Source organism: Stegodyphus dumicola, chromosome 10 (assembly GCF_044657685.1).
Source record: "Stegodyphus dumicola isolate Sdum_Otavi_A_Nest chromosome 10, ASM4465768v1".
NCBI classification, from domain to species: Eukaryota; Metazoa; Arthropoda; class Arachnida; order Araneae; family Eresidae; genus Stegodyphus; species Stegodyphus dumicola.
The window spans coordinates 84,884,979-84,912,903 of NC_140777.1; the positions used below are offsets into that span (position 1 = coordinate 84,884,979).

At 33.2% G+C, this 27,925-nt stretch overlaps 1 protein-coding gene across 11 annotated transcripts in view; it reads left to right on the plus strand.

Moving 5' to 3' along the window:
* Positions 1-27,925, plus strand: part of LOC118186305 (uncharacterized) — a 444,127-nt gene that overhangs the window by 380,354 nt on the left and 35,848 nt on the right. For all 11 annotated transcript variants that reach the window (XM_085825193.1, XM_085825199.1, XM_085825194.1 and 8 more), the window contains 3 exons: positions 2,312-2,449; positions 18,569-18,658; positions 20,544-20,765. In XM_085825193.1, the coding sequence (XP_085681319.1) occupies positions 2,312-2,449; positions 18,569-18,658; positions 20,544-20,765 (450 nt within the window). The remainder of the gene's footprint in view (positions 1-2,311; positions 2,450-18,568; positions 18,659-20,543; positions 20,766-27,925) is intronic.

Sequence of the window (27,925 nt, forward strand, 5' to 3'; positions counted from 1 at the left end):
CTGTAGAAAGACTTGAAAAGATTCTTTCTTGGTTCAAAACGAAAAGAATAAATAAAGATTTTTGAAAATGTTGAAAATCATTTTTATACATATGTATATAACAAGTCGTAAAAATTAAATATTCGAATTTATTGCAGATCAGAAACCAAGCTGTAGCGTTAGAATGAGATTAAAGAATTGTCCGTTTATTAATTTGCATAACAGGAATCTTCCTATTTTACATAAGGTATACGACGCTGCAGTTTTCAACTTAATATGATTTTTATTATTGAAACTAATAACCACCTTCTGGAAACACTTTTGTAACTCGTAACTGTAAAATATTCTTTAGTTAAATTTTAAAATTTCAGTAATATTTTAATGAGCTGTTTAAATTCCTATAGCTGTTAGTTTAATTTCTTTAATATTTTTCTGCTGATAATGCATAACGCATAATTTTTCAAAAAAAAAAAAAAATCGGCAAACTTTTCCAAACTTTTCTCGCTCTCTCTCTCTTGCTTTTGTTTGTTTTGTGTATGTGTATGTGCGCGCGTATGTGTGTTACATTCGCAGATTCAAATACCATGGGCTGTATTCTTATACACTGACTACCAATAAGTATTTGGACACCTGTGATAGAAAAGAAAAACTAATTTTATTCAAAATCAATAGTTGGTAGAGTCTCCACGAGAGGTAATTGCAGCGTGGACCTTCCGCGGCATACTTTCCACAAGTCTTTGTATGACAGCTAGTGGTATTTTCTTCCACTCGGCTTGGAGAAGACATAGAAGTTCCTTCACCGATTTTGCACAGGTAGTGCACCCCTGAATTCCGCGATGCAACTCGTCCCAGAGGTTCTCGATAGGGTTCAGGTCTGGACTCTGGGCAGGCCAGTCCATTCGATGAACTCCATTGGCACCATACCAAGCCTTGGTTAACGTCGAAACATGACAACTGGCATTGTCATCCTGAAAGTAACAATGGTCCAACCCGTAAAACTGCCACAACGTAGGAAGCACATTGTCATCCAAAATTATGCAGTAGGCATCGGAGTTGAGCTTGCCATGAATGGGGAGCAAGGGTCCCAGCCCATACCAGGAGAAGCACCCCCAGACCATAATTCCACCTTCGCTGAAATTGACTGTTGGCACAATGCATTCTGACAGGAGACGTTCTCCAGGTAGAAGCCAAACCCAGACCCTGCCATCCGAACGGTAAAGGGTGAACCTTGATTCGTCACTCCAAAGAACCCGCTTCCACCGATCTACGGTCCAATTTCGATGTGCTTTGCACTACATTAACCGAGCAGTGCGGTTGGATTTTGTGATCAAAGGCTTAGCGCAGCAGCGCGACCATGAAAACCAAGCAGATGTGCTTCCTTACGGATGGTATTCATTGAAACAATACTTCCGGATGCCTGTTGAAACTCCTCGCGGATGAGGGCCATCGGTTGGGTGCGGTTCTTTCGAATTTCTCTGGACAGCACTCGTCGGTCTCTATCTCCCAGTTTCGTTGGTCTGCCGACTCGGGGCACATTCCGACAATCACCGCTCACCTTCCACTTCTTAATCACATAGGCCACTGTCGATTTTGGGTACTTCAGATCGCTAGATATGTCTCTTGAGGATCGGCCATATTTGTGATACCCGATATTTATACCTTTCTCGAAATCAGAGAGCTCCGAACTGCGAGGCATCTTGCATGCGACTAAAGCCGATACTGTTTCCTACACGATATATACCGGCGGAGTCCGTGACGTACCTTAGGACTGCAGATATCGTCATTTGCATAGGTGTCCAAATATTTATTGGTAGTCAGTGTATAAGAATGGGAGAAGGAAGTATGCTTCTGACATAAATAAACGTCCTGTAGTGTAGGAAATCGCTGCAAGACGTCATGTAACCGCTGCATGTTTTGTCATGTAAAATACTTCATACATTAGGTATTGTTAAACGATCAATTAAAACATTTTTAAAGGTGAATGACTTATTACGCATTTCATCAGATCTAGGTCTTCATGCGATCAAATTACATTTCCGGATGGCTACCATTGTTTAGTCACATCTTCAAGATCGAATATTCTAAATATTCCTTAAATAAGAATTATTCACAGCTCATACAGGCTACAACGGCTCTATGAATAAGAGGAGGTTATTTACGTCGAAGAGAACGTCCATGTTTCTAATTCCAGTCCTAGGTAATACTTTTATACCTGACTATGGATTAAAGGCTAAAAGGAGGGATGCGTAGGAAATGTATAATTCTAATAAACTACCTTTCTTATATTTAGCTGATTTAATACTTATTATCTTCCTTTATTTTTTTCATATAGAGGTTGCCAACTATACAGATCGACACAGTGCCATCCCCGCCTCCGAGTCCAACTGACGATTTGTCGCAACCAAATTCAATTGAGGCAGATGAACCTATAGATACTAGTCAGATTGAATTTGACTTGGAAGCAGATCAAGTAAGTATATATATGAAAATTGTCGTTGTCATTACTGAAATTTTCTATATTACGCTTCACTATTTCTGAGACAAAAAGGTGCCTTTATCATTCTTCATTTCTAATGACGTTTATTTTTCTATGTATATTTTTCTATATTTTTTCTTCTTACTTTGAACGCCAACTTAATTTACGTAATTAAATGAATTTATTCTCCAGATTAAACTTTTTGAAAATTCCGGTGAATTGTCAGTAATGTATTTCTGTTAATTCATCACTGGTTATCATAAATTAAGGAAAAATCACAAAAATCACGATTACTGAAAACGTTACACGTAGAATTTAATGAAACTTACCTACAATATACAACACATAGTAAGGTATCAAATAACATAAAAGGAAATTACCAGACAAATATGGTAGTATAGAAATTAGCACATGTATAAAATGAACAAATCGAAGGTGTCAGTTTGCTATAGGAAAAGTATGGAATATAATAATATATGGAATATAATAATTCCTTCAATATGGAATATGATCGCCTCTAGAAGCAATACAGCACATACAGCGATGTGCGATGCTTTCAATTATGCGGTCTATCGGTTCCATAGGAAGCAAGAGTCATTGCTGTTGCAAAGCAGTTGCAAGCGCGACAAGGGTCTGAGGGGGCGGATTGAGAGCAGCTAGACGTCTCCCTAAAGCATCCAAAACGTGCTCGATAGGATTCAAGTCCGGGGATCGGGCTGGCCACTCCATGCGCATAATAGTTTCCTGTTGAAGATAATCATCTACTATGCGAGTTCTGTGTGGTCTTGCTTTGTCGTCCTGTAACAGGAAAGTATCACCTGTTGTCCCGGCGTATGGGCGCACATAAACATCAAGGATGTCATCTCTATAAATCTGAGCATTCACAGTTCCCCTTGGAAAGACATAGAGGTCTGTGCGTCCACTTAAAGAGATGCCACCCCAAACACAGACTCTGCCTTTTCCGAATGCATCTCTTTCAGGAATGTTTTCACGGATGATAACGGGTTCTAGGTTCTCTCCATATCAAATAACGCCTACTATCGCTTTCTAGACTAAACCTGGGCTCATCCGTAAAGAGAACCGCCTTCCATTGATCAGGCGTCCAGTGAACATGTCGTGCCCACTGAAAACGGTCCCTCTTATGGCGTGACGTGAGCGGCGCACAAATGGCTGGTCGCCTCGCATACAGACCACCTTCGTGAAGCCTTCTACGCGCAGTTGACGTTGACACGAACCTTCCGGTGGCTGCAGCAAGGGAAGATCTAAGAAGAGTCGGAGTAACGGTTCTATCCCTGCGTGCACATAATGTCAAATATCGGTCATCGGCGCTCGTCGTAGCAATTGGCCGTCCTTGGCTGAACCTCCTAGATGCCGAATCTGTGGTTTGAAAAGTCTATAAACCAGAGAAGGACTCACATTTAGCCATCTGGCCTCTTCTGTTTGACTTTGTCCTGCCTCTAGTCTCCCAATAGCTCTCCATCCCAGTTCTGCAGGCAAATGATGCCTGGAGGTCATTGTTAGGAATTGGCTATCTCAGATTTCTGATGTCAGAAATAGTCCTCGCAGTGTATGCTCCTCGCAGATGACGTATTCCGAAAGCAGCGCCACTAATTTGCACATTGCAGTTTTACTCAGTTTATTTTACTTGGCAACATATTCAAATTTTACACGGTTTGGCTTATTTTTGAGGGAGTTATCGCTATTTTTGTTGTTTTTCCTTAATTTATGATAAGCAGTGTAGTTTATTTTTCTTTCCCTCTTGCGTTCTGAGCTGTCCTCAATATTAACTGTGAACTTCGTTCCTATTATTACTTTGAATCGTGGTTTAGTTGTGCTGTAGCACATCTTTAGATTCAGTGTGACAATAACCTTTCGTGTCACATTTTGCAAACCAGTTATTCATTTCATTCAAATCAATCATTAGATTGTGTTTGATGATTTCATGTGTTACATCTGGTATCTTAACCCTAAGCTCATTCAGAGATTGGCATTTTTTTTTTTTTTTTTTTTACATATTCCCATTGAATGTATCCATTAAATTCAGATCGGGCAGACAGTTTGACAGAACAATCCTCTTGCCTAAGAGGATTACAAATCCACTGGCTTAAAAAGATACCATTCTTACAACATCTGATCTGTGAAGCGCAAAAGTTGATTTACATGCTTAAAGACAATGGAGTGTCTCAAAAATGAAAAATTTTAAATAATGTAAAACGGTACAAATAAAGCTTCCATGCGTGGTTTACAGTGTATTCCTGTTACCAAGCTAATATCTTTTAAAATTGTACAAGAACTTAAGAAACATGCTGGATATATTATTTTTCGTGTTTATTTCATGCTAAACAAAGTATGTTTTGATGAGAATGCATTCTTCCTGTTCATGCAAAAATTTGCAATCTTATGCTCTCATAGGAAGAGGATTCAGATTTGTATTTACGTTGTTTCTTAATTAAAGGTAATTATGTAGTAATTATTTTCTTCGTGGTGTACTTGTGTTATCTGATAATAAAAACATTATATCTGATAAATAATTTTGTTAAAAGAACTGCAATTATTTCATGAAAATTTGCGCCTAACAAATACTTGCAATTTGCTTAATGAGCTTATGATTAAAAACTTGTGAAAAAATAATATGTGTTAACTTATACTGAGTACCATACATTCTCAAAACTTCTGAAACTTTTGTATTACAATAATTGTGTTAGATTAATTGAAGTCCTTCAACGACATTATATGCTTGCCCTATCAATAATGATTTCAAGTATACGAATTTTTCAATCTTTGCTTCTGATCAATCGCAGCTTGAAAACTGTTAAAAAATTCTAACCATTTTCCTGCATCTCCTGAGAATTTTGGAATATTTAACTTTGGCAATTTCATAGCCGATGACGATACATTTATTTCAGAAACAGAAGTGTTCAAAGAATTTACATCTGATGCATTTTTCACAGACAAATTTTCATTACATTTATTTAATCTTATTTTAATTCTAAACTTTTCAGACATGAGCCAGACAAACATAACATTGAGTTTGTGGTCTCAGTACATTTCGTTTTTCATTTACACTCATGTTACACTTTTCACTATTATGTGTGTTATTTTTGCAAAAAATACAATTTTCTTCTTTTACGGGAGCTAATAATTCTGCCGCCGAAGAGGGGTTAACTTTAAACTTATTGTTTGTGTATTTATAATTACTTTTGCGTTTGTCGAAGTTTTTATTCTTTCCATTCAATGGAACGAGTTTCCGTTCCGGTTTGTTAACTGCGTACGTTTGTTCACGGAATTCAATTTCGTTTTTCAAAAACGCAAATAAACCTATAACATCAGATTCCTCTTTTGGATCACGCTTTCGGTGATATTCGAGAATCAAATCATGAGGCAATAATTTCAATAACATCGGATTTAACAAGTGTCCGTACGAACCTGAAGTTACCTAGATTACTTAAGCTTCGAATGTTTATTTCACAAGCTTCGTGTAATCTTCTTAGTGCATTTAAGTTAGAAGAATTTTTAACTGGTTCTATGTCCAAAAGATTATTCATATGCGATTTTATAATTTTCTCTGGTTTTCCAAAGCGTTCTTTTAAAAGTTCTAAACACGAATCGTAATTGTGTTCGGTTAATTGAAATCCTTCAACGACATTAACAATTGTACAACAATGTATAACAATGAAACATTTTTGAGAATTTTTACGAGTTCATATTGAGAGAAGTATTTAAATAAAATAAATAAATTCAATTTCTTTTATGAACTGGTATTTTAAGATAACTTATTTTCAAAAATGAGAAGCTAATAATATAACGTTATAATGACTAATTTGGTATCAGCCTTATTTTAAAGATGTGTTTTCTGTGTAATAAATATTAATCTAGATATACAGTGTCTCACAAAAGTGATGGGACACTTGTGCTTTACAAAAGGAAACTGTAATAAAATGAATTAAAAAAACATGTAAACATTTTTTGTGGGTGTGCTTCATACTTAAATTTAGTAACAATTATTACATAACATACATTTTCTCAAAATATTAAAATATTAATTTAATAAAAATACAATTGTTTAGAACGGAGCAAAAAATGGCTCGCATAAGTGATGGGACACCATTAGATACTACTACGTACTACAATAAAAATATTTTTTTGGGTTTTTATTTTTACTCAAAAGCAATTGGTAATAATTTATAAAATCGTCTGCAGTATTTCTCTCCAGTTTGTTTTGGAATTTTTGTGTTTTTTAGCTCTGTGCAGCCATGAATGCTAAACAAAAAGAAACTTTGCCTGAAATTCGAAAATTACTTATTAATTTGCATATTGAACGTGGAAAATCTATTAGAGAAACTCCTGAAACAGTTAACTTGAGTCATTCAACAGTTTACAATATCATTAAACGATATAAAAAGAATCATATGATTCAGGATAAAAGAAGACCTGGCCGACCATCAGAGCTATCCAATGGAATAAAGCGAATTATCGTTCGAAATATTAAAACAAAATCCAAGAATGAGTGCTTCTAAAGTTGCTGCTGATTTACAGGCATTTATGGAGTAATTGTTAAACCTGAGACTATTAGAAGAGTAATTCGATCTGCTGGATATCACGGTAGAGCAGCCAGGAAAAAATTCTTCGTAAGTGAAAAGAATAGAAAACTCAGACTGGCTTCCGCAAAATCCAACATAAATAAGAATTCTGATTATCCAGTTCATGCTTCAGTATCATGCTGATGAGAGTAAATTTAATATATTTGGTTCTGACGGTAGAATCTTGGTGTGGAGAAAACCCAGGGAAGAATTTCGAAAACAGAACTTGGTGCCAACAGTAAAACATGGTGGTGGAGGACTTATTGCTTATTGTATGGGGGTGTATGTCGTCCGCTGGAGTTGGTACTCTTGTTTTTATTGACAGTATAACGGATCAGTACAAGTATATTAATATTTTAAATCAAAATTTGAAATCTTCAGCACGAAACTTGAACTTTCATAACGATTTTAAATTCTACCAGGACAATGACCCCACGCACACTGCTTTGAACATTAGACTCTGGCTGCTGTATAACTGTCCTGAAGTAATAAAAACACCACCACAATCTCCATACTTAAATCCCATACAGAATATTTGGCAAGAATTGGAATCAAGAATTCGCAAACACCATTTCTTCAAAACAACAATTAAAATCGGTGCTTCAAGAAGAATGGGGTAAAATCACTCCAGAAATCACAAAAAAATTAGTCGAATCCATCCCAAGAAGATTAAATCATGTTTTAAAAGTAAAAGGAAATCCAACAAAATATTAAAACCTTTTAAAAATTAAAATTTTTGGATAAAATATTTGATGGAGAAGTAAGTGTCCCATCACTTATGTGAGCCATTTTTTGCTCCGTTCTAAAAAATTGTATTTTTATTAAATTAATATTTTAATATTTTGAGAAAATGTATGTCATGTAATAATTGTTACTAAATTTAAGTATGAAACACACCCACAAAAAATTTTTACATGTTTTTTTTATTTATTTTACTACAGTTTCCTTTTGTAAAGCACAAGTGTCCCATCACTTTTGTGAGACACTGTATACTGAAATATCTTTCCCGCCTTTTTATTTCAGAAATTCTTAAACTTCTACAAATGTAATATAAGCTACATTTCGACCTAAGTTCCTCTTAAGCTACATTCTAACATGATTTAAATAACTTTCATGTTTTAAGAGTATTTTGAACACTCGTACTCCCTTTACGCCCATGTATTTGATAGATCTTGATCAATGTAAAAAATCAAATTAATTCAGATACCTCTGTAACTGATGAAACTGTGATATAAAAGGTTAAAAGAAGGTAGGTTCATAATTGCAGACGACGCTTCTTTTGTTAGGCTGGTTCAAGGTCAGAACCGCTATATGACATGCAGCTTGTCTGGAACCGATCCAAACATACAATTACCGATTAATCATTCTTCTGAAAAAGAATTCCGATAAAAAGAAATTTTCGTGGATTTGGATCTATGCCCAGTAAAAGCTGACTAAATTTATCCACATGCTTACAATGCTGTAAATCCACTCCGCATAATTTAAAATATCTTCGCAAAATAGTTGTATGAATTTTGCTTAAAAATTTAGGTTCTAAAGCAAAAGAAAAAATTAACCCATTAATTACAATAGTATTTCCAGAGCATTGTAGAATTAAATAACTTATAATATATTCAAGTAACTTATTATATTCAACTTAATTAATATTCAGAATTATTTTATGTAATTTAATCTTTTCATTTGTAATCCATAAGGAAGCTGTCATCAGCATTATGGCGAAATTACAAATCTACAAGATCCTTGTTCCGAGATAAACGCATTTAAATGTTTTACTCATATTTGGATCGTAAAAGTTTCAAATGATAATTTTTGTCTAATGATTATCTCTTTATATCATAAAATATGGATTTAACATTTTTAACGTAGTAGAAGACTTAAAAGAAGCAAGTTAGAAAATGCATATATGGGAGTAAAAACAACAAAATTTCAGATTCTTGGTTGAATATGTTCCTACGATATTTTTCCTGAACTGTATGTATGGGTACTCCTGACTTCACGAACATTCGCTTTTACAAAAGATGCAAATTTATACCCTTTTATATCCTTGTTTAGTTAACAAAAGAAATCCACAAAATTTTTTTCCTTTTTTCCAGAAAAACAAAAATATCAGTTTTTTTTTTTTTTTTTTTTTTTTTTTATATATATATATATATATATATATATATATCTGGTTTTCAGAAAAAGAAAAATAATTAATTATGAATAAAGATGCATATTTAAAGTGATTTAGCAGAATGTTTTAATCCATCTGCTAATATACTAAGTAGAAAAATACGTGTTAGTCTTGGTTAAATATACAACGAGCCCACATAAGTGCTTATGCGATTTTACCTTCTTAACAACTTAACACATGTGCACACCTTGCAGAAAAAAAAGGGAACAGTTCTATATCTCCTATGTTCTACTGGACCGATTGACGAAATTGCGATTTTCTTGTGTCGAAAGCGCTACTTGGGATATATATTAGATTTATATATAACATTGTTCTAACATAGGTATTCTGACACAAAATTGGACGTTTTCTGAAACTGCGTGCTGGTTTTTTTCCATATCTCGATTCTATGACTCAAATTATGTCCAAATACTACATTTTGTAAAATTTGGCGAGAAACTTACCCAGCAATTTAAAACTTTGGCTTATTTTTTTCAGTTTGCGCCAAGAATAATTAATTCACTTGGCGAAAGTTCTTAATTATCGCAACCTATTTCCCTTTCTCTTTTTCATTGTGCATGAGCGGAAAAAAAGGTGCATTGTTCATACTTTCAAATAATTTAGTGCGTAAAGCACACTTGGCATTATTATCGCTTATAAAAAATATTCCAAATTTCAAAATGCGCCAATATATAAATTCACGTGTATCTTCGGACATTTGAATAAAATACTCTCGTTTTTTGCAGGTAGGCCTAGATATACATCTACTTTAAAATGATGGTAAAAATTTGGTAGATTATAATTCAAAAGTTTTTTCGAAAAATTTATAAAAAGTACTAAAAAATACGAATTTAAAAGCAAATAAGAAAATAGCTGAGAAATTTATTTGGATTGAACCTAAATTTCGAACTGTGAAAGAAGGAATAAATTAAGTTTAATAATAAAAATATAGATGTTAATAAATATGATGTATACCAAATTCAATTAACATTCAGGAGCTAAAATTTTGTGAGCTAATTTTTCAATAACTACTCGTGTGATTTTTGCAAAACTTTGGCATAGTTTCAGTCTTGGAATGGAAATATGGAAAAAAATCGAAATGTCATTTCAGAAAAGGTTCGATTTTATGTCAGAATACCTATGTTAGAAGTGCTATTAATACATATCTTAAGTCGCGCTTTCGAAACATGAAAAATAAAGTAAACTTTCTTCACTCAGCTTAGTAGAACGGGAGATATAGAACTACCCTCCCTCTTTTATGTGCAAGGTCTACTTTCAGTCACAAAAATATTTTAAATGGCGCAAATATCCACGCATTGTATTTTTAAATTTAGAAAATCAATTTTGTAAAAATTACGAAAGCTAACTCCTTATGAAGTCTTCGGCCATTATAAGATACGTTTTATAAAAGTTTGCACTCATTATAAAAAAAATAAATAAAATGCAAAATGTTTCACTTCTTTGTAGATTCGCACAACTGGAACTGTAAGATATTCCATTTCTACTAATCTATCGTTCTAAAATTGAGTTGAGCTCTGTTTCATTCAAAAGAAGAATTGGAACTTGGCATCTTCCATAGCCATTTTTTTCGATATGAGAGAACAAATTGATCAATAGCATGTCGAAATAAACTTTGAAGATTATGAGCAAAGAAAAAAATGTCTTCATCGTGTTCCTTCTTAGGGCCACATCAAACATTGATCTTAAGGTTGCATTTGGATGCGTTTATATGTCACAGAAGAATTTTCAGGTTTCCAAATCTTGCAATTGTGACTAAAAAACACATGCATATGATATTTTTGAATGAGCGAAGTACATAAAATGTTTTCTTCCATGATACATTCTTCACAAAAGTTTCATGAAAGCCTACCATTCATTCTGAAAGACTTTGTAGTTAGATTGCACATATTCTTAGAGACAGCGTGAATATATAAAAACATATGCATTTCATATGCGTATAATATAAAAAACATATATAAAATTAAAAAAACAAAAGGTTGTAAACGTACGTAATATATGATTTTAGAAACATGTTTTGTTAACTATAATAACATATTTTTGTTTGATTCAGAAGTCAAACAACAAAAATCAGCGTTAATTCACAAAATTTTCACAGGACTAGTTTCGATGGTTTTACCGAACCATCATCTTCAGCTGCAAAACCGCAAATGAACAAGATAGGAAATAATGTTTAGATAAGATAAGAAAGCCTGGACAAGAATAAGCAAGTGGCGCCATCTGTTGGCGAAACCAGAACTAAAACATAATTTCTCTAAAAGCCGAAGGCAAATTTGGATTGGAATTAGGATCGTTAACTAGAACAGAAAGATTTTTATGAATGTGAAATGCCTCTAGAAAATCCAGTTCTCCAATGGAAGATGTTTTTTGAATAATTTTGGCAGCAGAAAAATTGAAAGTGTGATTTTCGGACCAACAATGTTGAGCAACAGAAGACTTCTGTGTTTCCTTTTTTCTAACATATGCCTCATGTTCTTTGACGCGAAATTTTAAGGCTCTCTTAGTTTGGCCAATGTAAATTAAACCGCACTGGCAAGGAATCCTATAAATACCCCAGGAATTCATATCCGGAATGGGGTCCTTGAGTATAGAAGTTGGAATTTTATTGATGGGAGAGTAAACAACCCGAAAGTTAAATTTCTGCAAAATATGTGCAACTTTATAGCTAATTGATGGAAAGAAGGGAATGACAACAGAATTTTTATAATCTCCTAAAATAAGAGTGTGGTTTGGTTGAGATGAGAATTTTTTAACTGCTTGATTAATAATGTTGGGTGAAAAGCCCCTGTCAATAGCTATTGCTTTTAAATAATTTATTTCTCATCAAGGGCTAGTTTGGAGGAGCAAACTTGAAGAGCACGGAAAACATAGGAATAAAATGAAGCTAACTTTTGTTTAGTCGGATGACATGATTTAAAGTGTGGTGGAAGGCAAACCGATGAAGGTTTACGGTAAACTGTAGTACTGAAGTTGGATGTGTTACGTGTGACCAGAATGTCGGTCACACGTAACATAAGCTGATTATGCGCGTGGCGCCTGGAAGATAAAAAACGCATATTTCGCGCAGCCGTAGCATTGCTCAAGATGATTATAATATAGTAAGGGGGAAGTATTCAGACACTTGTTTGTTTTGAAAACAATTTAAAACTTTTTGAAGAATTTTTAATTTAAATGTGCTGATTCAAATTAATTAAATCTATCAATATTCGGCACTTATTCAATAGAGTGAATGTAGACACGTAATAAAATTAAAAGTTTATGTTTGCACATAATGAAAAAATTAATGGAATATTATTCATGCATATAACACTATGTTAATATTAAAACAAATAAAACATTTTAATGCTATGTGCAATATTCTTTTGAATTCGTAATGTCTTGAACACGTTTAGGCATTAATTAGCTAATTCAAGCACTCTTTTTTGTTAATTTTTTCACATTATTATTCGAAATAAAGGTCATGCTTATTTCATGTTGAGCACTTTTGAAATTTTCATTTCAATTTCTTCCAAATTTATTTCATTGGATTAACATCTGGCAATTGCGGAGAAGCCTTCTGAGTATGCGGTATATAGCATGGTCTAAGAATAATTATCTTTTTGAAAGTAAAAATTTCTAGAAAGACCTTCGGGCACTATATTTCAGATTGGTTTTTTAAAATAGTTAGATATAAATATTTATTCAAAACATTAACAATTATTTAGAAATTTCCAAACGCAGCGCTTGCGATCATGCACCTTCACACCATTATATTTCCATCATTGTGTTTACCGGCCCACCAGCGGCCGAGCGGTAAGTCGTTGAATACTGGTAGTTCGGTCCGAGGTTCGAATCCCGCGAACGGGCTGGCTGCATGGATGTTTTCGTGGTTTTCCTCATGTGTAACATGTATACGAGCCAGTTTCCCTTAGAAAGTCCTCCACGAAGGAATCCCTCCCTTTAGGCAGATAGCCCTAGTGTGCTTTGCCATAATTAAATACACCACCACACCACACCATTGTGTTTAACTATTACTTGTATGTTTCCATGCTTCGCTAACTTTCCTCCACACTAATTTACACCCATCTAATTGACGAACGTTAAATTTACTTTCATTCGATAACGTTACTGGGTGCCAGAATTTTTTAGGCTAGTCAGTGAACTATTTTTAGTTTGTAATCTCTTCTCTCTGTTAGCTTTAGTTATAAATGTTTTTCTCTCTAGCTACTCGAAAATGATATCTAAACACTTTTATCATATTTCTAATTGTTCTAGAAATTTTTATCATATTTCTAATTTTAAATGAATATATAAATATTCATGTAAAAATATCTTAATATTCGTGTAAAAAACGTGATAAATATTTTCTAATTTTCATTTTTCAAATTCAAAATATGATAAACATCTTTATCAGATTTCTAAAAGTTCCAAGTAGTTTCCTTAAATTCTAAAGTAATCGAAGAAGAGCTCGTAAACGGATTTAACTTACTTCTTTTTTTTTTTTTTTTTTTTTCAAAACAAATTGTACATCTTTCTTGCTTAGCTGGATGATCTTCCGAAATTATACTTAATTCATTGTTTAAAACCTTTTACAATACTTAGTAATCTGAATTTATTTCCCATACTTCCCATATCACGTACAAATGTTTCCTTTTTGAACAACATTTTAATGAGATTTCTGACATCAGCTGGCGTTTCACTCGTTTTTGTTATCATTTCGACAAAAAGAGATAAAAGATTCATGCAAGCAAATTGTAAAAAGTCAAAAACAGTGAATTACGTTAACGTTTATTGCTATGGTAGCAAAAAAATGCATACAAGAAGAAAACTGAAAGTTTTTTAGTAGACTAATATTTTTTTCCTTTAGAATTTTTAGCGTGTTTAATATTTTAACAAAATTAACTTATCACATATGCAGAAAATATCTCTAGCATTTGATTAGCTCTATTGTTTTGACATGCATTACAAGCAAATTTATAAGTTAATTAACATAATATAAATTGGCTTAAAATTTTTATATAGATGTATGGATACTTTTCCCACATTGTATGTTTATGGTACCGTGAAGTAAGGTAATTTACGGAAGTTTTTTGGAATTCCGTTAAGGACACTTTTAACGTCAAATATAAGTTTTGAAGGATATATGTTTTTCCGTTAAGGAGACTTTTAACGTCAAATATACGAAATAGGAGAACTGATCCCGGAGCTCTTCACGGATTCTGTGGAAATGAAAGAGCTGATTTCTTAGCTAAAAATCCCTTAAATTTACCCATTTATATCAATATTAGTATTCCAAAGAGCTACTGGAAGTCCTTTCATTATAAGAAGCTTTTAGCTAAGTGGAATGAGAAATCTATTTCATCTAGTAATGCTGAGGGCACCAAGAAGTTTATTCTTTCTGTTTACCATAGATTGCATTACAAGTCTTTCCGCTCTATTAATTTTAAGTTTCTCACTTTTTATCTGGTCACTTTAAATTTGCAAGTTACGTATTTCGTTTATATCTAAGATCAAATAATTTATGTGAATGTTTTAAAAACGTACCGCGAGATGTGGAACATTTGATTTTTTCATGCCTTACCTTTAATGGCCTTGCAGAATGGTTTGAAAATGTTCGGCGTGACTTGTCCAGTGAACTTATCTGTTTTCGTGAAGTCCAGACTGCTGTTCTCTGTTTTTGTTCGTTTTACATATGCATGTAATATTTAATGTTTTAGTAAATTTACTTTTGTAAGCCCCGTGTTGTCCATCTGTGGTGCACAGGAAATTGTATGTGTTCAATATACACGGGTTGGACAAAAATATGGAAACACCTTTAAAAAAACATGTTTCTTTGCTTAATATGGTGTAGGAAACCCGTTGGCATCCAAAACAGCTTGCAGTCTTCTGGGAATGGATAAATACAGTTCCTGTATGTTTGCCAAGGGAATATTATACCATTCTTCCTGCAACACGGTGGCAAGTTCAGATAACGATGTTGGCGGTGGATAACGGGAACGCACTTTCCGTTCCAATGTAGACCACAAAGGTTCGATAATATTCAGTCTGGTGACTGTAGTGGCCAGGGGAGATGAGACAACTCATCCTCGTGCTCAGAAAACCAGTCCTGGACAATGTGAGCTGTGTGAACAGGGGCTTTGTCGTCTTGGTAGACACCATCACCAGCGGGGAACAAAGTTTGTACCATGGGATCAACTTGACCGGCCAAAATGTTCACATAAGTCTTGGCAGTCATGTGCCCTGACACAGTTATCATGGGGCTAGCAGAGAACCACGATATGGCTGCCCAAACCATAACAGAACGCCCGCCATGTTTCACTCTTGGCAACAAGCAGTCTGTATTATAGGCTTGAGATGGCGTTCTCCAGACGTAAACTCGGCCTGAAGTGGGAAACAATGTGAAAGAAGACTCGTCAGACCATATTACTCGCTTCCACTGCTCTTAGTCCAAGCTTTATGACTTAAACACCACCTTTTCGTGTTACGGGCATTAGCATCACTGATGAGTGGCTTCTCAATTGCAGCACGGCCAGCAATTCCCTGTTTATGAAGCTCTCTTCTAATTGTTTTGGTACTCACGGGGTTCGGTAACACAACATTCATTTCAGCAGTAACTTTTGCAGCTGTGGTCTTCTTATTTTTCGTCACAATTGCCCTTAATGATCGTCTGTCACGATCACTCAGGACACACTTTCGTCCGCGCTGTGATTTAGCAGATGATGTTTTTCCGCTTTTCAAATATGCGGAATAAATCTTCGATACAGTACCTCTTGAGACACTAAACAATTCGGCTACCTTGCTTACGGAAGCACCTACCATATGTGCTCCAACAATTTGCCCACGTTCAAAGTCTGTTAACTCTGACATAATGCAATGACAACCTCACATAACAGTACTCCGACAACAACTGAACTGTTTAGCACATTTACGAAGTTGAGTTGTCTAGGTGGCGTCAGTAGTCAAAAACGCCAGCGCCACCTACATATTTCATTAAAATCAATCTTTCTTTTCAAACATGCATTTCACAAAGTGTTTCCATATTTTTGTCCATCCACTGTATATCCGTTTTATATTTTGCTGATAAAATTAAAATCATTAGTATAAACTATTGAAAACTTTTATTTTAATTCATAGTTGTTTGAGAGTTACAATGTTTTTAATAAAATTTTATTAGTATAACAGTAATTTTCGAATATTATTTTAATATCTTTTTGTATGTTACTTCGAACAGTACTAAAATTTTGAGAAGTATCAATATTAGACTTAAAATGTACATTAAATAAATTTGTTTAATTCTAAATATCCATTTGCTATTCCAAATAAGATATAAACAAAGAAAGGCATTTTAATTTATATTTATTTTGTAAGCTGAGTGAATGTATAGCGTTAGTCAAAGATAACACTAAATAATAACACTAAATACTAAAATGGAGCGGGACTTCAAAATGGCATTTTGCCATGTTTTTTATTCAACATTTGGCACAAGCATCTCTGTTTTGAATGTTCTGGTAAAAAAACAGAATGTAGAATTTCATGTGTTGTAACTATCAGTAATTAAGCAAACTAGAAGTGGTAGGGTTCTTTAAATTGTGCGATTGTCTTGGAATTATACAGTGTCTCACAAAAGTGATGGGACACTTGTGCTTTACAAAAGGAAACTATAGTAAAATAAATTAAGAAAACATGTACAAATTTTTTGTGGGTGTGTTTCATACTTAAATTTAGTAACAATTATTACATAACATACATTTTCTCAAAATATTAAAACATTAATTTAATAAAAATATAATTGTTTAGAACGGAGCAAAAAATGGCTCACATAAGTGATGGGACGCTTACTTTTCCATCAAATATTTATCAAAAAATTTACTTTTTAAAAGGTTTTAATATTTTGTTGGATTTCCTTTTACTTTTAAAACATGATTTAATCTTCTTGAAATGGATTCGACTAATATTTTTTTTTATTTATTTATTTATTTCTGGAGTGATTTTACCCCATTCTTCGTGAAGCACCGATTTTAATTGTTGTTTTGAAGAAATGGTGTTTTTGCGAATTCTTGATTCCAATTCTTGCCAAATATTCTTTATGGGATTTAAGTCTGGAGATTGTGGTGGTGTTTTTATTTCAGGGTAGTTATACAGCAGCCAGAGTCTAACGTTCAAAGCAATGTGCTTGGGGTCATTGTCCTGGTAGAATTTAAAATCGTTATGAAGGTTCAATTTTCGTGCTGAAGATTTCAAATTTTGATTTAAAATGTCAATATACTTGTACCGATCCATTATACTGTCAATAAAAACAAGATTACGACATACACTCCCATACCATAACTCCTCTTCTACCATGTTTTACTGTTGGCACCAAGTTCTGTTTTACGAAATTCTTCCCTGGGTTTTCTCCACAACAGGATTCTACCGTCAGAACCAAATATATTAAATTTACTCTCATCAGCAAATATAACTTCATTCCAATAATCAGAATTCTTATTTTTGTTGGATTTTGCGAAAGCCAGTCTCAGTTTTCTATTCTTTTCACTTACGAAGAATTTTTTCCCGGCTGCTCCACCGTGATATCCAGCAGATCGAATTACTCTTCTAATAGTCTCAGGTTTAACAATTACTCCATATAATTCTTGTAAATAAGCAGCAACTTTAGGAGCACTCATTCTTGGAACGATATATCGCTTTATTCCATTGGATAGCTTTGATGGTCGGCCTGGTCTTCTTTTATCCTGAATCATATGATTCTTTTTATATCGTTTAATGATCTTGAAAACTGTTCAATGACTCAACTTAACTGTTTCAGCAGTTTTTCTTATAGATTTTCCACGTTCAATATGCAAATTAATAACTAATTTTTGAACTTCAGGCAAAGTTTCTTTTCGTTTAGCATTCATGGCTGCACAGAGCTAAAAAACACAAAAATTCCAAAACAAACTGGAGAGAAATACTGCAGACGATTTTATAAATTATTACCAATTGCTTTTGAGTAAAAATAAAAACCCAAAAAAATATTTTTATTGTAGTACGTAGTAGTATCTAATGGTGTCCCATCACTTATGCGAGCCATTTTTTGCTCCGTTCTAAACAATTGTATTTTTATTAAATTAATATTTTAATATTTTGAGAAAATGTATGTTATGTAATAATTGTTACTAAATTTAAGTATGAAGCACACCCACAAAAAATGTTTACATGATTTTTAATTCATTTTATTACAGTTTCCTTTTGTAAAGCACAAGTGTCCCATCACTTTTGTGAGACACTGTATTTGTGTTTCTGCCTTCACTAGTTTATCTTCAACTATGGTGTTCGCTTGAAATGATAAATCACTGTTTCTACCAAATATCATTAAATAACAGTTTTAGAGTTTCATTTTGGTTTTAGGAAGCGGGTCCATCATCTGAGGAGCTAAAAGATTTTCTAAAAGACTACGTCGAAGATATATTATCAAGAGCCATGGTAGTTGCAGAAAAAGTAAGCATTAAGTAATTTTCTAATTTGCATTTAAATATCGTCATGATGCAGATTCCTCAAAGTACCGTATAGCCAATGTTCGTTAGAACGACCATTTTTTAATAGTGATTATTCCATTACAACGACTGGACACAAAACTTCTTCAACTGATGATAGTATCTTAAATCCACTTTCGTTATAGCGACCACTCATCAAACGTCTTTTTCCTGTAGGACGCAAATGAACGTTATAACGAGCGTCGACTATATGTTCAACCATTAGCATTAATTATTTTATTCAAATTAGTTATTAAATTATTGATTCGAATTTTTCAACAATTAGCATTAATTAATTATTCAAATTAACTAATAAGCTATTGATTCGAGTACAGTAGGCATGTTTGTTCAACTATTACATTTAATTACATTATTCAAATTAGCTAATGAATTATAGATTCGAATAAACCAGACATGATTTTCAACTATTAGCATTAATTACATTCTTCAAATTAACTAATAAACTATTGATTCGAATAAAGTAGGCATGTTTGTTCAACCATCAGCATTAATTACATTATTCAAATCAATTAATTATTGATTCGAGTACAGTAGGCATATTTGTTCAACCATTAGCATTAATTACATTATTCAAAATAGCTAATAAATTATTGATTCGAATAAAGTAGGCATGTTTTTCAAGCATTAATTAGCATTAATTACATTATTCAAAAAACTAATAAATTATTGATTCCAATGAAGTAGGTATGTTTTTCAACCGTTAGCATTAATTACGTTATTCAAATTAGCTAATAAATTATTTATTCGAATAAAGTAGGCATGTTTTAAATTATTGATTCGAATAAAGTAGTCTTAAAAACAACTCACCGAAAAAAAATCGCAAACAAATTTAGTTAGAACAAAACCCACAGTTAAGTTTTTAAAATAGTAATTAGCTAGAGAAAAACTGTTCACTACGAAACAAAACTAATCGGATAAATCAAAATTTTAAAATTATTTAATTTGAATTCATTTCTTTGAATTTAAAAATAAAATCTATCTTTAAAAAAAATTATAAAATATTTCTCAGTGCGATCTTTTATTATACTTCACTGAAGGGAAAAACTTGCTAATAAAAAAAAATCTGAACACTTTCAGATTTTATAATACGCCTAAACGGGAGTTTCTTTAACGTTTAGTGTGTTACCTTTGTTTATTAAATATCATGTTCTTCGCAATTAAGCCGTAAAATTCTATTCAACAGCAGTATCACAAAATAGTTTAAAAAGAACATATCTTTATATTTCCGTTTCTCGCGCATTGTTTTTTTTTTTTTTCGTAGTGTTGCCACTGCTGCTTTGAAATCGTTTAATTTATTAATCAAAAATTCGTTAACGTTTTACGAAATGTGAAATAGATAATAAAACTTGGTTTTACTAACAAATTTGGACTTTCAGATGCCCATATTCGGGTGGAGGACTGCGTAATTCAAAATTTGATGTCTCTAGGTACCTTTGTTTTTTCATAGTGCAGAAAACGTACATTCATTCATGCAGATTCTTCACCATTTAATTTCTTTAAATATAATGCGGGCCTGTAATAGTTGGTGACAAAAATGTTAAAAGTGAAATGCTGTTTGTAGTAAACCAATCGAAAATGCTGTTTGTAGTAAACCAATCGAAAATGCTGTTTGTAGTAAACCAACGGAAAATGCCAAAACTAAATTAATAGCCCTTCTAGGCAAATTGCTTCTATCGTCTAACAATTAAAGGATAAAAACTGAAAGAAATTAATGATTTCTCTGTGCTTACAATCTGGTTAGTGTTACATCATTTTGCTTCTGTATTCAGATCTTTCAAGTGAATCTGAAAATAATTAACTAATGTTAGCTGATATTTTTTTTTCAATAGAAACTTCAGTTTGCTGGTATCGATGATGAGGAAGAAGAAGAAGAAGGAGAGGAAACAGACGGAGCAGGGCCGGAAGCTTCGATATCAAAAGCAGAAAACGACGAACCTAATGATTCTGAAATTCGAGCTGCGGCCGAAAAGGTCGTAGAAGAAGTGATTTCGAAAGCTACAGAAACGGTCGCAGAACAAATGGAGAAAGACACATCATCCCTCACGTTCCCGGTATTCAATTGCTATTGTTTTCCTTTACTGATCGCTTTGTTTTTTCTTCAAAATATGTCTTTTCTAGAAGAGTAGCACATTTATTTTTTATATCACGACGTATGTTTGTAGAATTGAGAATGAAACTCCATAAATCTGGCTTTCGTTTTAGAAATGTTAATAAATTAGTTGTTAAATGTCCTCTAAATTAAGCCTTGGTATACTGATATTACTCAGAAGGCTACATTTTATATTTCTAGAATTAATTCGAATTTTTATGTGTATGATATTGTACTTCTGCTAACAAATGAGTGAAAATTGCCAATTTTAAGAAAAATTTCTTTAATAGTATAAGAATTTTTTATTTTTTGTTTCATTTTATATGTTTATTTTTGGCTAATGATAGCATATTTTGGCTAATGATAGCATATTAGACCCATTAGTTTGACTGCTGCTACTCCATTACAATTTTCTAAACATCAGAATAAAAAAATTAAAAAAAAAAAAAAATCTGAAATGTTTCAGATTTTAAATTACGTCCAAAGGGGCGTTTTTTAACATTTTGTGTGTTACCTTTCTTTATTAAATATCATGTTCCTCGCACTTAAACCATAAGATCCAGTGCAACAGCAATATCGCAAAATGGTTTTAAAACGAGCATATCTTTAGAATTTCCAATACAGAGACTCACGCGCTGGAGATAAAAATGTTTTTTCTGCACAACGTTGCCATTGCTCGCTTTGAAATCCTTGAGTTTGTTAATCAAAAATTCGTCAAAGTTTTAAAAAATAGGAAATCGATCATAAAACAAATTTCAAATTTCAAATTGGGTCTTCCACATGCTCATATTCGTTGGAGGATTACGTTATTCAAAATTCGATGACTCTATGTACCGTTGTTTTATCACAATACGAGAAATATACATACATTTATGCAGATTTTTCATTATTTAATTTCTTCAAATATAATGCAGGACTCTAACATTTTGTGGCAACAGTTTGAAAAGTGAACCGACATTTATCCGTCCGACGCAAAATGCCAAAACGAAACTAATAGTCCTTCGGGATTCAAATCCCTTTGGACTAAAAATTATTTTTTGGTTTCTTAATTTATATAAAAGTTACATTCGCAATTTATATATGTGTATAAAATGTATGCGTATATAATTGAAAAAATATGTAAATCAAAATTATAACCTATAGTTTGCAATAGTCCATTTCAATGTGTTAATGCGCTCCCCCCCCCCGTCCTAAAAAAAGTAATTTCTTATAATAAATCACTCTAAACTGCGTCATCTCAAAATTAATCTTTCTTGCGTTACACATGTAAAATACCAAAATATGAAATCATATGTATTACCAAATTAAACTTAATTGGAACGGTCCTTTAAATTCTTAATTTTAATTGCATAATTCCCTTTTCAAGGCTCCATATTACATCATGTTACAACACACTTTCTCTCCAATCGCAGTGCAAATAATAACAGTCGCAATGCAAATAATAGAGCAATAAGACCTTTTTGCTTTCTTATTTTTTGCGTATGTGCTGTAATACCGCTTTCGATTATCTTGGAGAATTTCTCCTTTTTTTGTTCAAAACTCTGCTTACTGCATGGCAACAGAAAAGCAGTTTTCCTTATTTTGGCATTCATGAAGTCTTTGCCTCTAACTTAATCATTTCTAGCTGTTGTGTTTAAAATACAGCTATGTGGCTTTTTCTTTCATTTGAGGCTGTTGTAGTTTAATGGCCAAGATAGTGAGGATTGATTAAATACAAATTTTCATGCAGTATGTAAAGCGAAATACCTTTACTGTGTAAGACAAAAAAAAAATGTACACTTATCTTCAAACATATCATTTTCCAAAATCTTGCCTCTTTTGAGCTGCTGAGTAACTCAAATTTCCAGAACTCATCAGGCTGTTCAGTCTCATAAATGATGCTCGGAATTGAGTTGATGCTATATTTGCTATATTTATGAAGATGTAATTTATTATTTTATGCAGTAACTGGATTGTGCCTCTAGAGTTAACTAAAAGCACAATAATTTTAAAACTTTTTCCTGTTTTTATTATGAATGCAACTTTTACTGAATAGAAAATGCCTGTTCAATGCTTCAGATTCATCACTGCGGCCGAATCTGTCAGTGCAGGTGCTGCTTTAATTAATTACCATCTTCCTGCCCTCGATCATATTAGAACTAGAGTTCCTAAATGATTAATTTATCTTGCTGAACTACCGGAAGTCCAATTTAAGCTTAATATTGAGGGTAGTGAAAACCAGAGCAACATTAGGTCCCTTTTTATGATGTTACTACAACAGGATCGATATTTGTATGTATTTCACATGTATTATTTTATTTAATTACTTTGAAACCGAAGTGAAATTTCATAAATTCTAGTTGTGTTTCTTTGTATTAATGTTGGTATAAATTTAAAATTTTATTTTTATATTTTGAGCAAGCTAACAAATCACCTGAGATAATTAAGAGCAGCTTAAAGAAAGCAAATCATACCTCATTGTCCCTGCTAATGCACAAAAGCAAAGAGTTGTAAATTTGTAACTCAATAACGCAAGCAACAGTAAACCGATCAACTCTAAATTTTTACATATTAAGTACGCAGTTACTTTAAACATCACAAAGTATTTCTCCCGCCTTCGTTGCATGCCTTCGTAGTGTAGTGGTCAGCACGCTCGACGCGTATCCGAGAGACCCGTTGTTCGAGTCCCTGCGAAGGCGTTGCTCATTTTTCATCTCTCCTGCTTCGAAATAACCTAATGCCTCTACAGTGGCACCCGAACTAAGACGGTGGTGGGTGGTGATTCTCCACCACCAGGATTTCGCGATTAGGTCCTCTAATCCCCAGTCTCTCTTTGAAAGGGAGAGTATATAGGGTATTTCTCCCGTTTTCTTAGCATTCCGTCGTAGTGTAGTGGTCAGCACGCTCGACGCGTATTCGAGAGGCTCTTGGTTCGAGCCCCGGCGAAGGCGTTTCCCATTTTTCATCTCTCCTGCTTCGAAATATCCTAATGACTTCACAAAGTTATTTTAAAGTTCGATGGTGCTTTAATGATAAGAACACATTTCGCTCCTCTTTTCTGTATATGGTATCTGTTTCTTACTTATAACGTGATGAGATATATGTGGAACATGAACTAAAGCACGGTGAAATCGCTCTGTTCTCCCATGTTTTTTTCTGCCATGCGTGCTATCGTGGTGCAAGTGGTTAGCATGTGCAGTTTGCATTGGAAAATTGGTGGTTCGAACCTGGTGAAGGCGCCAATAAGTTTTCCCGTTACGTGCTCCCAAAGTCTTAATGGGTCTGTAAAGCATGATGCCACCCTCTCTCCTCCTTAGTAACTAACTTACTGTTGTTTTCATTCTAAAAAAATATATATTACAGCTTTTAGAAGCTAAAGCGTATAATTGAAGATTATATTATCGATGAGTAACACTTACAAGAATATAAAAGCATGCTCTTTATTTTGGTTAGGACTTTCGAAGTTCTTAGTGTACTAAAATGAAAAGATTTCATTGCGTTCGTAAAGGTTTTCAGTCCGTTCGTTTATTACAATAAGAGTTGCATAGTTGTTTGACTGCGTCTGAAAATGTCATATACGTGTACTGTTTATACGCTTTTCCCAAAATCTGATGCAGGGCATGAGAAAGCAACGTGCTATGCTATAAAAATGAAAAATCTGATGTGTACACCACATGACTTCCTTGTACAGAATATTAAATTATGCGCATTTTTTCTTGCATTTCATTTAAATTTATTAGATTGAATTAAACCTACTTCGCCGACAGCGCATAAACCACAATATAATAAATGCATTCTTTAAAATTCACTTTGTTTACCATAGCGACACTCTGGCGCTAGGTTTACTTAACAGTATTATACTTCGTTCATATTATAACTCAGAATGCACAAAATTTATATCATTTAAAGAATTATCGAATCGTTGCCACATGTTCTATTCAAATACTATAATAAAGCTAGAACGATGTATAAAAGAAATTAAGCAAACAAAACAAAAAAGAAAGAGAATACAAAATGAGAAATACTCAATCGTCAGTTTTTCACCGACGATTGAGTATTTCTCATTCAATTAATTCAGTTTTCACTTCGCGACAAGGCAAAAATACATAAAAACTCAAAATATATGTATTAAAAATTACGAAGTAAATCTTAAACGCTTATTTCCTCGAAACAATTCCAGAAAGGATTAAGCATAATTTAAATAATAAATGAAGGCGTTATCTTTGTTGTTGCGAAGCTAAGTTTCTCTAGATTGGCAACAAATCCGCTATCCTGCTGTTTCAAATGTAAACAAGAGCAACGGCCGCCATAAAAAACATTATTAGGCTTAGCGGCACTTAATTTTAAAATTGTTGATAATTCTAAAAATATTGCATATAGATTTACTAAAGGCATAAAAACCTTAACCGGAAGATAAGAACAACATGATTCAATCATTTTTAAAGCAAAAAATGTACAATTTACAAACATATAAGAGTAAAGAAAGTGAGATCACTGAGCCGGGTAACAGAGTGGATATATATATAAATATATTTATAATTTATATACGTTTGGTGCGACCGATTGCAACCAAAATACGAGGTGCACATCTACATATTATAGCAGTCCTATATACAAAATTTCAACGCTTTGAGGCTCCTCGTTTTTGAGTTATGCGAGATACGTACGTACGGACGTACGTACATACGTTCGTACAGACGCCACGAAAAATTCTCTTCAGAATTCATTTTAAAGTAGTTTTATAATTTTTTTGGAGGAAACGAGTGTTTTATTCTGTCCTTACGTACATATATCACGGAAATACATCGTTAAATTGCATTTGAAAGAGGTCAAAATGGGATATTTTCGTTGAAATATGCTGCCTGAAACTTTTCGCGATAACAATACTTCCTTTTTACTTCGTACAAGGAAGTAAAAAGCAGCTCTATCTGTCGGAGTCATTCAAGAATTGAGCAGTAAGAACTGATTGAATCTAAGAAACTTACCGATCAAACTTATATTTGAGAATATTTGCCTTGCTATCTGGTCTCTTTCCTATTCCGGTAAGATGATACTGATTGAAGTAAAGCCGTATATAATGCGTGACATGACATAAAAACATGACTGTAAATGTTACAAAATAGAAACTTTAAAAAAAATGGAAAAAAAGAAAGAAAGAAAGAAATAAAAGAAATCTGAAAGTTTTCAGATTTTACATTACGCTCAAAGGAGCGTTTTCTTTCATTTACATGCATACATGTTTCGAGAGCATTTTGGCTAAAAATATTTAAAAAAATTATATCTTTAGAATTTCCGATAGATGCTGGTGCGCTGGAGATATTTTTTTTTTTCCATACAGTGTTGCCACTGCTGGCTTTGAAATCGTTGAGTTTTGTAATAAAAAATTCGTTAAAGTTTTACAAAATATGAAATAGACAGTAAAAGGAATTCCAAATTCAGGTGGGAAATCCTAGGACCCGTTCCCTCCTCCCCCGAGGTGCTCTCCATCAGAATTGGGAGCGGAACTTAGCTAAATCGTACTGTTATGATTACTTATATGAACTTAGCTAAATCGTACTGTTATGTATGTTAATCGTTATGACTGTATTCATATATAAAGTGCTCAAAGCTGTTGCCAACGACAGGCATAAAGTTGCGCTCCTTGCCAGCAAGATTTTCGTGGGATTGGGCTGACTATAGGTTAGACATGTGAGCATTAGCAACAAAAACAGCAACATTTCATTCATCATATTTATTACGTCACACGTCATACATTATCTCAGTGGACGCAGTTATATGCAATATAGAGGCATTACAAATGAAAAATACACATAAACATGCATTTTTTCCAAATAGCGCCGTTTTCCTAGCTCGGCTGCTAGCACTATTATTAAAAATTCTAACATTTTTAATAATACTATGATTTTATTCTGTTTTCCTGAAAGGAAAGACAGTATTTGTTTTCATTTGGAGCCTATTTAAATAATATAGGATTTACGTACGCATTCTTTAAAAATTCTTTCTTTGTCATTGAATTAACTATTTTAAAAATGAAATTTAACCAGTTAATTGTGATTGACGAGTATACTCGTTATGAAGAAGTGACACGATTTTGTGTATTAACGAGTATACTCGTCATGCGTATATTATGTTAATGAAATGGAAAGATAAGAGGGAGGTTTATTTAGTAAGTACTGTACATAATGATAACGTAATAGAAACAGAGAAAAGAAAAATAATAACAAAGAAATCGGAGCTAGTGATTGATTATAATAAAAAAATGGGGGGGGAGTGGATAGGAGCGATGGAATTATCATAGCGTACTCCACAGCAAGAAACGACTCAAAAGTACTACAAAAAGATATTTCTCTATTTCTTAGAAATTATGTGTCTGACTGTGTTCATATTATATAAAAAAATAATGGAACATTATAGCGTATCAAATTTTTGCTCAAATTTATTCAAGACACTTTTGCGACGTATCCAATTGAAAGAAATAAATCGACACAAACTCGGCCATTTAGACCTAGTATAAGCCAATTAGGCGGGAATCATGTTCCGGATTGTATACCCGGAACATCGAAACAAAAAAGAAGCAACCCTACGCGAACGTGTTCGCATTGCTACAAACGTAAAATCGGGAAAGAATCGGTTACTGGTGTTCGATTTGTAAAGTCCAGTCCCATTCTGTATAGTACCCTGTTTCGCTGAATATCACTCCACAGCAAGAATTTAAATTCTTACTTTTATATGTATAATATTTAATTTAATTTATGGCGTTTTTAGTTTAATATGTATGTAATATATGCTTATGTTAACCAAATAAGTAAATATTAGTAATAAAATTTTCAATTTTATAAAATAAACCCATCCTTCTCATCCAATATCTTACCAGCGCAACTTAATCTGTGATTAACGAATATACTCGACATGGCTCGATTCTGGCGACACAAAACGGTGCGCACTCTTAAACGAGAGCGTCACAGTTAACTGGTTAAATAAAAATGCATTAATCTGCTTCAGGTTATTCTTGTTATTGATAATTTTGTATCTATTTAATCTTTATAATGTGCTACGTAACATATATATGATGACTTTTTTCAGTGACTAAGGAAATCCATTTCTTAGGTAGTAAATTATATTGCATGAATTATATGTGCATAT